Source organism: Lolium perenne, chromosome 6 (genome assembly GCF_019359855.2).
Source record: "Lolium perenne isolate Kyuss_39 chromosome 6, Kyuss_2.0, whole genome shotgun sequence".
NCBI classification, from domain to species: domain Eukaryota; kingdom Viridiplantae; phylum Streptophyta; class Magnoliopsida; order Poales; family Poaceae; genus Lolium; species Lolium perenne.
In genome coordinates this window covers 155,190,303-155,201,829 of record NC_067249.2, presented here as the reverse complement: position 1 = coordinate 155,201,829, position 11,527 = coordinate 155,190,303, and the positions used below count along the sequence as shown (strand labels likewise).

Sequence of the window (11,527 nt, the reverse complement as noted above, 5' to 3'; positions counted from 1 at the left end):
AGGGCTAAAATCCTAACATTCATTCAATAAAACTACCCTTATTTTGTTTATATGTCACATCCAACCGTATCCTTTCAGCAACTCATGTGATGTTTTTTCTACAAGTCTAGCAAATATTCATATCAGTTTTTCATAAAATATATCTATGAAATTCATATCCAAAAAGACAAATTTGAATGCACAACCGATCGGCCACCGTAGAGAAGTCACGAGGCAAGTGAGTCATCTTCCCCAACCCAACAACTAGAATTCCGTAAATGCCCCTGCCCCCGAGGCGTCAACCCTTCGCCTAATAGACACCTTCCATCCTTGCCCTTCCTCCCCCCCTCTTCCGCCCGCGGCGGCTCAAACTTAAACCCTAGAGACGCTCCTCGCCTCGCTCTGCCGCTCTCCCCGACCCGAATCCCCAATCCCCCAGGGAGGCACTCCAGGCAAGTATGCTCCCCTCAGATCTCCTCGGTTTATTTCAAATTTTTTAACCCCGCATGTCTCGCTTTTGCGTCCAAAACGGAGAAAATTTTGTGATATAGTACGTATTTATTATTTGTGGGTGGGGGTTAGCAGCTGCTTCGTGCTAGAATCGTGACCATTTTGTTCGATTTTTGTTTTCTTTTTCTCTTCTTGCAGGGCTGCTTCTGCCGCTATGGCTCGCGTCTACGTGGGGAATCTGGATCCGCGCGCGACTGCGCGCGAGATTGAGGACGAGTTCCGCACCTTTGGGGTTCTGAAGAGGTGAGATGCTTGCGAATTTCCTTAACAATTCTGAAGCTAGCAGTATAGTATTTACCATTTACTTGTTTCCTCGAGTTTTGTGTAATTTAACAATTGATGAGACTTGTGCTTGCTTAAGTAAAACTGCTGTTTGGATCGTTCTAGTTTTACATTTTGCGTTCAATTTGGTGACAATTTGTTTTAAGTGTAAGAACAGAGGAGTCGATTTTTTTGGAATGGAGGGAGTACTTTGCTTGGTCACTTTTTTTTGTTTATAATTAGGGGTTTCTTTGTTCATATGATGGATTTCCCCCTGATAATAGCAGTTTCTTCTACTCCATTTTGTGATTTATTTATTAATGCAACAGACATGCATTTGTAGATTTTATGTACCCTATTTTGCCTTGCCGTAGGCTAAAGACATATAATGTCTAGAAGCTAATAGGTGAATATTAAGACAGTGAAGGGTAAGAAGAATTAGGAAGATATGTAAGACACATAGGGTCATAGTTAAGTGAAGTGATGCCTTGTGCAGAGGGTGTGATCTTTCCAGTAATTCTGAAGCACATGCAGAATAGTCATGCTATGTACTGTACTGCCAGTATATATGTTTTGTACTTAAAAATATCAGCAGTAAAATGTGAGAATTAATGCATAGCGGCGATGTACCTTTTCAAACTCAACAAATCAGCTGTATTGAATTATATTTGATTTCTTTTTTGCTGGTCTGAAAAGTCATATCTCTTCTTTTCTTCTAAGCTTTGGTGTTTTTCCGAATGTGTTCACCCAGTATTTCTTGTGTTTGCATGGCAAAGAGTTGTGTTATTTCTGATTGCTGTTGATTAAAATGATTTTAAGTTAAGTTAAGAATTGTGCTAAGAAATATGTTTCACTGGTGGCTAGATGTCAATAAGGGCGTTGATCTTTAATGCCTTCTTAGATGTTTTTGTGCATTGCCGAAATAAGATGTATCGGTTTTGACTTACTTTTTTTCAATGCAGTGTGTGGGTTGCTAGAAAACCACCAGGATTTGCTTTCATTGACTTTGATGAGACCAGGGATGCAAAAGACGCAATTCGTGAATTGGATGGTAATATGATAATCATATTTTATCATGACGTTTCTATCTGGCTATGTCCAATAGGTGGTCGTCGATTTCATGAGTTTATTTTAGGAAATATTAACAGGAAGTAATAACTGACCAGTATCTATGATTCGATGTACTCCCTCCGTCCCCAAAAAAAAGCTTCTCAACTTTTTGTAGATACGGATGTATCTATAACTAAAATTTGTCTATATACATCTGAATCTAGACAAAGTTGAGAAGCTTTTTGTGGAAAGGAGGGAGTATAAGATAGATTATATGTAGCTATCGAGTGAGCATACACACACATATCGGATATAGCATCACTAGATGGCTTAAACAATTACGCTGCAACTACATTGTAACTGTTTACTGATCAATAACATCTTAGACATTTTCATTGTTAGTGACTAGGCTTACTGTTGTTGCTTTAGCTGTTATGTAGTCATCTGTATGTCTGAGCAATTCATGAATTCGTGATAATGAGACCCCTGCTAATTATGCTGTAATAGGTAAGAATGGATGGAGAGTTGAGCTGTCAACCAAATCTGGCAGCGGCCGTGGCCGAGAACGTGAATCTCGAGGTTCTGACATGAAGTGCTATGAATGTGGTGAAAGTGGCCACTTTGCACGCGAATGTCGGCTACGGATTGGTTCTGGGGGTCTGGGTAGTGGAAGGCGCCGCAGCCGAAGCCCAAGGCGCAGCCGTAGCCGTAGCCCAAGATATCGTAGGAGCCCAAGCTATGGTAGAAGGTATCCCCTCAGTTCTTAAATATTCCCTCCATTCCAAATTAATTGAAGTTCTTAAATTGTCCTAAGTAACTTTTTAAAGTTTGATCTAGTCTATCAACATCGATAACAAATTAGTTTCATTAGATCCATCTTAAATTTACATTTGTACTATATATACTTAGGACAAACCTAGATGACATTTTAGGCATGTGCATATATAGGCTTGGAGAACAACAGGAGATATATCTCCTGGGATATTATCCATATAAAGTTTTAACTGTGACCTAATAATATTTTCTTAGTACATATGAACCTCAAGCTCAATAACATTCAGAATCAGTTTTCCAGTTCAATCTAAATAACATTCAGATTTATTTTTCTGGTTCGAACATTCTTATTCAAGTCCTATCTCATTTACGTCTCTATTGGTAAGAAGTGATCTAATGTTTCCCTTTGTAGTTTTACCTGTTACAACTCCATTAGCTTTATGACTAGATCTGAAAAATAACATGTGACGAGCCATTTTTGTACATTAACATATCAAACAACATACTGACAGTTGTCTTGCCATGCTAGTGTGATCTCTTGCATATATACTTTAGCAGCTTCTTGTATGCTTAATGCTTTTACCTTCACCTCTGACTTGATCTGAAAAATAACATGTGACGAGCCATTTTTGTACATTAACATATCAAACAACATACTGACAGTTGTCTTGCCATGCTAGTGTGATCTCTTGCATATATACTTTAGCAGCTTCTTGTATGCTTAATGCTTTTACCTTCACCTCTGACGATAAACAATGTTCGATGCAGGAGCTACAGCCCACGGGATCGGTCTCCCAGGAAGCGAAGTTACAGCAGATCACCACCGCCTGCCCGCAGGTCTCCACCGCCTCCTCGTGCGCGTAGTATCAGCAGGTCTCCGCCGCCTCCCCGCGCACGTAGCATCAGCAGGTCTCCGCCGCCTCCCCGCGCACGTAGCATCAGCAGGTCACCACCACCTCCCCGCGCCCGAAGCATCAGCAGGTCACCGCCGCGCGCCCGCGAGCGGAGCTATAGCAGGTCCCCTGCACAGCCACCCCAGCGCGAAGAGTCCCCTTATGCAAATAATGCCTGAGGGCTTAGCTCTGCAAATGCTGGAATTTGTTGGGGGACCCTCGGTTTGTTTCCCTGAATGTTCTTTTGTATGACTATTGGACTGCCATGCGTCTGAGCATGTTCTTCGTTAGCATTTGTGTAACTTTTTGTGAAGAGCCTGGCTGCTGATACAGTTGGCGAAGCAGGAACCTAGCGTTTCCCTATTGACTGATGACTTGAGAGTATGTAGTTGGTCTGAAGACAAGACATGTTTCTCCTCTTTTGGATTATTCAGATGCATTGCATGGATATTTTTATGTGATGAAATTGTTGTGCTATTTAGTTGCCGTTCTTTTCGTATTCTTGTTGCTGTCATCCAGAATCTTCTGATCTCCTTATTCAGATTCAGTGCCCTAGAGGTCTTTTATTGTCCTGATTCGTAGCTGGTTAGGCCAGAAATTCTAAACCGTGACCTGTAGCTAAGAGCATCTCCACTCGTGCCCCCGTCGAGGCCCCCGGCGAGCGTTTTTTCCATCCGGACGGCGTAATTCGGCCCAGTCGCGCCCCCGGTTCCTCGTTTTCGTCCGGATTTGGCCCTTCATCCATCCGGCGAGCCCACGCCATCCCCGGCCCCACGGGGAGCGCTCGGGGACTCCGGACGAAACGAAAGCGCGCGAAACGTTCCCGCGCGTCTGGTGGCCCCAACTTGTCAGCGAGAGACACCGATCGTCGTCCTCATCGCATCGTCTTCCGCGCGCTGTAAAAGCCTGCTGCCGGTCAGCATTCGCCGGACGCGTAGCTTCCACGCGGCGAGTTAATGCCGTCGCCTCGGTTTCATGCGCGCCTACCGCTATTTATCGCCGAACTACCCCGGCTGCCCCGCATTCACCTCCTCGCTCGTCTTCCCCCAAATCATCCCCGAACTCGAAGGAACCAGCAATGGCGAACGACGGTGCGGCCAACAACGGCTTCGGCCGCCGCTCTCTCCACCATTGGGAGGGGCGACTCCTGCACGCGGCGGGCTACCCTGCGCCGCCGGACTTCCGCGCGCCGGGAGGCTGGAGGCTGAGCGCAGGCGGCGTGCCGATCCCGCCGCCGCCAACGGGTGGCGGCGCACTCGAAACGGCGATCGAGGAGGTGCTCGCCACTCTCAGTGACGAGCAGCGCGCGGATCCGCGCTTCTTCCCCGACCACCACGAAGCGTGGATCGCGTTCTTCCGGCGAAGGTACGAACGTGAACTCGCCGCTTACGACGGCCCTCCTCCTCCTCCGCAAGGAACAACGCCGCCGCCGCCGCCGATGGTGGAGCGCGCCCAACCGCACCCTCGAGAATGTGCTCGCGCACATCGAGGACGGGAACTCCCCGTCCTCGGGGATGCCGCCGCCGGTGGCGGCTACCGTGTCGCGCCGGCACGGTAGTTCCCGGATACCGAGGGAGGATGGCGCCGTCCTCTTCGTCGTCGGGATCGAGATCGGCGTCCCAGGTCCGGCGGGTCGACGCCGGCCACCGTCAAGAAGGAGTGGCCGTCTCCGGCCACCGTGAAGAAGGAGCCGGCGTCTCCACCGCCGACCGAGGCGCAGCAGCGGCGCGCTCGACATCCGCGACCAGCCCTCCTCGCCGCAACGCGGGCGGAAGAGGAAGACGGCGAAGAATCAGGTCGCCGCGGCCGCCGCCAACCAGCTCGCCGAGGAGGAGGCGAAGCGCGCGGAGGACGCCGCGGTGGCGGAGGCGATCGCCAGGTCGCTGAAGGACCTGGTGCCCGCCGACAACACCCTCCCCATCGACGCCGCGCTGGAGTGGTCCAGGCGCGACTGGGAGCGCCAGGAGGAGGAGCAGCGGCGGCGGATGTTGGATCCGGCCGCCGCGCGACAACTCGCCGCGCCGCGCCGCCGCACCGTCGTCCTCGCGGAACGCCGCGCCCAGGGAGGTGATCAAGCTCGAGGAGAGCAGCGACGACGACATCTACCGGCCGTCGCCTCCACGCGCCGGCGACGCTGGCCAGGGCACGAGCCGCTGGTACGAGGCGCCGCCGCCCCAGGACGACGCCGGCTCCAGCGACGACGACGGCGGCGGCGACTACACGACCTTCTACCGCCATTTCGGCATGTAGGAGGCCGCTTTTAGTTTTAATATTAGTTTGCCAATCGCCGAATTCAAATATATGTACGAATTCGGCCTATTTATGTACGAACTCGCCTCTATATGTTAAATATCATTAAATTTCGCTTATGTTTGAACGAATTCGCCTATTTTGTCTGAATTCGTCGTATTACGTTGCATCCATCCTGGACTCGCGGCTGGGAAAATGGGCCTCCCCACGCTAAATCTTCCTCCAGTCCGGACGAAAATTTCGCCGGATTTGGGCGTGGGGAGCCCAAACGAGTGGGGATGCTCTAAAAGCTATGCTCCACTGCAGTCGTCGATGCTTTAGGTTTGCCGAGGAGTCCCCATTCCGTCTTTTACCGTGGCCGTTCTGCATCGTAGCTCGTAAGACCATCTCCAGCTGTCCGGGGTCTCTAATCGTCTAATAGTGTGCTGGCACCGTTTAGATCTTAATACTAAGCTAAAAGTATAGATCTTAATAGAATCGTCGATAACCTATCGTGTAATCTAATACTTGCCTGGGCACTCTAGTGTCTTACGCGGTGCTCCCTCGTCCCGAGCGTCAGATCTAGATCATGCGGTGCGATGGGCTTCCAGTGGGGACCAGCGCACGAGGACCGACTAGGCGCTCCTCTCATCCACCCGTCCCCATCCTCTCCCGCACATAGAAAAAAAAATCCCCAGCCGCACCATCTGCCCCATGAACTGAGACCCGAGCGGCAGAAAGGAGATCGATTCGATCCCCGTCGAGTGGATCTTGAGGTCGGCGGAGGGAGAGCGGATGCGTTCGTGGTGCGGACCGCACGAAGCCCATGTTCCAAGGCGAAGGTCGGCGCCCATGGGGTTGGTGCGGTTGTGGGGGAAGAGGAACGAGCAGGGCGGAGGCAAAGTGCGGCGGCCATGGAGGATGTGGTGATACGAGCCCGTGCTCACAAGACGATAGGCAGCGGCAATGGAGGATGCGGTGGTCCGAGCCCGTGCTCACAAGGCGAGAGGCTGCGGCCATGGCGGCGGTGGTGCAAACCCGTGCTCACAAGCCGATAGGCGGCGGCCATGGAGGCGGTGGGGTAGCGGTTGCGCTGGTGGCGTAGGGTGGCACAGATCCCGGCTTCATCCTCGTCGACCTCTCCGTCGCCGCATCTTCTGTCGCCGACCTCCATTCATGCTTGCCGTCGGCCTCCCCGTCACGCTCCACGCAGCGTTCAACGTCAAGACGACCTTTGGCCCAACTCCGGCAACAAGAAGGGCGACGGGAACTTCTGGAAGATGCTGGTCCTGCTAGCGCTGGGAAGGCTTCTCGTCCAGTGGCAAAGACGAGGACGAAGCTCTGATCTGAAGGTGGGGAATTTCTGTTACTCCAGCGGAGTACTTGCATTTTTTTTACATCTCCAGGTAGTAGAAATTTTCATCTAAGGCCTTGTTTGGTACTAGAGTTTTTGTGGGAATTAGTGGGGATAATACTCTAGAGTATTGGGTGAAACCCCTACCTTCACCCAATCCCCACTAATCCCCACAAAACATCATCCCAAGAAATCCCTAATCCCCATTTCTTTGAACTTTCATTTGGTAGGCAGTGATTGTTGCAGGGATTGTTACAGGGATTGGTGCACAAAAACAATGAAAATTAGCAAGGCAAATCAACAAAACGTTAGCCAAGATCTGATTTTTTATGTCATAGGCCACACGTCAACTTTGAACTGAAAATTCAGATTCAGTCATAACACGAATCCACTTTCCATTCAGGTCACAAAAATACTACAAGCCCATCTAAATAACAATTACACACGTTGATTTAAATAACATGAAGCCCATCACAAGTTCCATTTACCTAACATTAGACGTGTCCCTGACTGGACAAAAGTACTAAATTCAGATTACATGGAAGCATTGCCGTTGCAAAAACAAGACCACATAGGCATCGCATACATCATGTTCAAACTCATACTTGCCGATTAGCAGCTGCAGGTACATTTCAAAATGATGGGTGGATGATGCCCTGCAGTCCAACACAAATAACTATCGATCAAAGGTAGAAGAAGAAACTTGACCTGAAATTCAATGAACCAGATTAATTATTTTCACATGGAAGAAACTTCATGCAAAAATGCAGAAGAATATTCAGTTTATGTTTTCACTTTTCAGTTTCCATGAACAAGCATAAGTTGATGGTATGCACATATTTCTTAGAAGATGGCAGTGATATACACTTTCTGCTTGGAGAAACAAACACAAGATGGATGATTAAAAAGAGATAAATCATAGCATGAATTCCTGACAACTGTGCAGCAAGGTACCACATTTATTCAACCAAGCCATACATTGCCCACGTCCAGACCGAGCACCTGAGAGGGAGAAATAGAAGGGGGTTACCTGAGAGGATGCAGACTCGAGTACAAGACCGGCGGGAGGTGGCGTCGCCGGTCAAATACCAAGAACGGTGGCGATCTGATGTGGAGCGCTAGGCGGGATCCATCCTTGCGTGCACCGGCAAGGTTCTCCGCCTCTCCCGCCCCTCCTGCAGTTCTAGCCGCCGCTTCGCTTGCTGTTCGCCGCCGTTACGCTCGACGCTCGCCGCCGCTTTGCTCGCTCGCCGCCGTCGCTTGCGGTAGGGTTTCGGTCGGGGACGAGCGAGGACGGGGATAATACGCGAGGTCCAGGTCCGGGATTCGGCCCAAGTGAAAAAATGGGTCGAGGACGGGGTTAATCGGGGATGGGCGGGGATTTTTTGTCCCAAAACTCCTCTACCAAATGGGCTTTCGGGGATTAGCGGGGTTTCGCGAATGGGCTGGGATAATACTCTCCCATCCCTGCAAATACACTTGTACCAAACGAGGCCTAAGGAGTGAGGCGTAACCTCCTATCTGATATGTCGCCCAGCTACAGGTGGACCCACATGTTCGAAATGTCCTCAAATTTTGCATTCATATTGGCGGGATAGCTGAAATTTGAACCAGCGGTAATGTCCCATCTATCCTTGACTCGCACAATTGTAACACCTGAACTGCGTCTGAGTTCAAGGATATTACATTACTTTTAACCCAAGGGCGCCATAACTCGCACCCAGCTGAAATGAACATAGTTTCCCCATTTCAACAAACCCTAGATTAGCCTCTGCATGTACCTCCGCCTCCGCCTCCGACTACATCCACCACCGTCCTTAGCCTATTTCTTCGTTCTTTTATTCTTACAGATTCATGCCTCTTCGTTCACATCGTGGCCCTCCATTTCCCTGAGACGGAAAATCACCGTTTCGGCAAAATCATCTCCTTCACGGCCTCCGCACGCTGGTGCAGTTCATGCCCGTCTCCGTCGGCTGTGTCGTCAGTGCGTGAGCATTGATGCGAAGCAACCACATAAAAATGGTTATACTCTACTTTTACGCCTATTTAACTTGATTGTTTCTTGATCCGCCGGATTTTGCTATGTACTTGCTAGTTGGTGGTTCATTTGTTTGCTTATATAGATGTCGGGAGAAGATATTTGGTTATTCTAGAAAACAGTTGGTTGTTCTAAAGGATCTACCGTGTGCACCTTTTATTTCGTTGGTTTAAAGTTCTTACATCAGTGTCTGCATGATTTTTTTGAATCTATTCATCTCTCTCACACATCATAATACATGTGTATTTTTGTATGGTTATTATCCCATTGGGAAATAAACTCAAAAGATGCAGAGGCAGGAAGGTTGAAATAAGGCTTCTTTGATTGTAACCGACTTTGTGGTTCTCGTTTAGGTTCTACTCTTCCAAGCCAACTTCCCGTCGAAAAGTCTAATAAAAGGGATGCTTAGCATCCTAGTTCTTTATGTGCGTTTAGTTTAGCTTTGGTTCATGATAACCACACTCTAACTTCCTCCCTCTAATTAACACAGGTAATGATGATACATGCCATGCCCTTAGAGATATTGAACTCCACAATGCGGCAGTAGGCATGTTTGTTTTATTTAGTATGCTAGTTCCAGGAATATCACTTTAATGTTCTAAACATTTGTTTTTATATGTGGAGCCAGACACTGAAGGTGATGATCCTGCTGAAAGGGGATAAAACAAGGAAAGGACTCAAAAGGTTGCCCTGCCTCTGTGTGGCTAACTTCCAGTTATCAATCCAAAAGGGAAAACTTAATTATCAAAGTTTGCAAGAGAACACAACATTGCACTCAAGAATCATGTGCCTATGTGTTCACATTGGATTAAGAACAAAGGAGACACTAGGTCGAAGTGCCCCCCAAAAAAAGAGATTTTTGACAAGCCTGTGGAGCACTGCAGTGATCCTCACGCTAAGGCCAGTTCATTCTACCATCCGTGTATAAGCTATGCGCAACTAACCAGAAAATCTATTCCAAGGTTCAGTTTCATCAAGATACTGGGTCGTGCTGCTATGAAGTGCACAACCTACAACATTTGGTTAGTCTAGAAATTTGTTTAGCTCATCAGAACAATGCGAATGATTTACCAGGTATGATGTCTATCTAGGTTTATTTTTCGCTCAATGCATATGCTGGATGTTTCAACTTTGGTAACACTGATTGCATTAGTATAGATTTGAAAATTACGTGATATTGTACATTTGTATTCAGTTCTTTGTACCATTTCTATTTCATGTTGTTGACATTGCCAATTTCATGTAGAAATTGTTAACTTCTATGTTGGACAACTGGTTCAATATTAAAGTAAGTAGGTAGATGTTTGTATGAGCCTTTGTGCACATTGTACCTTTATATCAAATCCACGTACTTGTAACATGGTCTCATGTATGTCGTTGATGTAAGGGAAAAGAGTACAATTATAAGTATCCCACTTCTTTGGAATTATTTAAGGAGTGTCATGTCAACCTGAGAAATGGTTTGTCCACCGCTGTATATGATGCACTGGTAAGACAATTTTCAATGAGTCATCACTAACGTGAATGTATCTTCCTGCATCTGATAACCTTGTTTCTTTGTTGCAAACTTGTAAGGCCGAAATGAGAGAACAACACTATGTACCTATGTTATCTAGAGGATCTAAGAGTGAGGCCAAGGCGTATCCACTCTATCAACAGTGAATTACCTTGCTTCAGATATGGCGATAGAGAAGAGGGCCAACTCGGAGCTCCTGGATGTTGTCAACGCACATCGTGCTCAAATGGATGAGCTGGCCAAAATTGTACAACAAGCCGAAAAGCATCAGGTTGACATGGAGGCAAGGATTGACAAGTTAGATGAGATAATACTCAATCATAGATATGAATTTTGACCCAGATAATGTCATGCCTGACGTCACACGGTCGAACTGTTATATTTCCACTCTTGGGTCTTGCTAGTTGGACTGTTATTCTGATGGTGCACAATTTCTGAGGTGTTATTATGAGCATGTAATTTCTTCTTGAAGAGTTACAAATCTGTAAAAAAAAATTGAGGAGAACGAATCTGTAATAATTAATAATCGCTGACGTGGTCTCTGTTTTTTTGTTGTTATGCTATTGGGCCTTACGGCTTAATGGGCCAATTCAAAAGTTCCTCCAATTTGGGTTGCAAAAAGCCTATGGACAGGCTATATATGATGCCGCCCATCCAAGTTGGGCCAAATTTCGTTACGATCTAGATATTTATGGGCCTAATAGGAGGTATGTTAATTGGGCTATGTTTTAGCATTACGATCTGCCGACCCAGTAAAATTAATCTTAGTAGGTCCGCTTCTAGCATTACGATCTTTAGACCCAATAAAAGTGATCTTAATTGGACTACGTTTCTAATATATATGGGCCTGATAGAAGGAATCTTAATTGGGCTGAATTTTGCATTATGATGTACGGGGCTCATAGAAAAGGCATCTTAATTGG

The 11,527-nt window shown here is 47.3% G+C and overlaps 1 protein-coding gene and 1 long non-coding RNA gene across 3 annotated transcripts; one reads left to right on the top strand and one right to left on the bottom strand.

The window, feature by feature from the left end:
* Nucleotides 1–273: 273 nt before the first annotated feature.
* LOC127307150 (serine/arginine-rich splicing factor RSZ21A) lies at nt 274–3,948 on the top strand. 2 transcript variants are annotated; one of them, XM_051337855.2, is made up of 5 exons: nt 274–431; nt 628–732; nt 1,713–1,801; nt 2,308–2,548; nt 3,343–3,948. In XM_051337855.2, the coding sequence occupies exons 2-5, from the start codon at nt 644–646 to the stop codon at nt 3,644–3,646; spliced, it is 723 nt and encodes a 240-aa protein (XP_051193815.1). In that variant the 5' UTR covers nt 274–431; nt 628–643; the 3' UTR covers nt 3,647–3,948. The 2 variants fall into 2 exon arrangements, with proteins under 2 accessions (XP_051193815.1, XP_051193816.1); XM_051337856.2 differs by having other exon boundaries at nt 286–435.
* A 3,453-nt stretch (nt 3,949–7,401) lies between these two features.
* On the bottom strand, nt 7,402–8,375 carry LOC127307151 (uncharacterized). Its single transcript, XR_007855203.2, has 2 exons — nt 8,081–8,375; nt 7,402–7,758 (listed from the first exon to the last, which is right to left on the bottom strand). It is a non-coding gene; the product is annotated as an uncharacterized lncRNA (long non-coding RNA).
* Nucleotides 8,376–11,527: the final 3,152 nt, after the last annotated feature.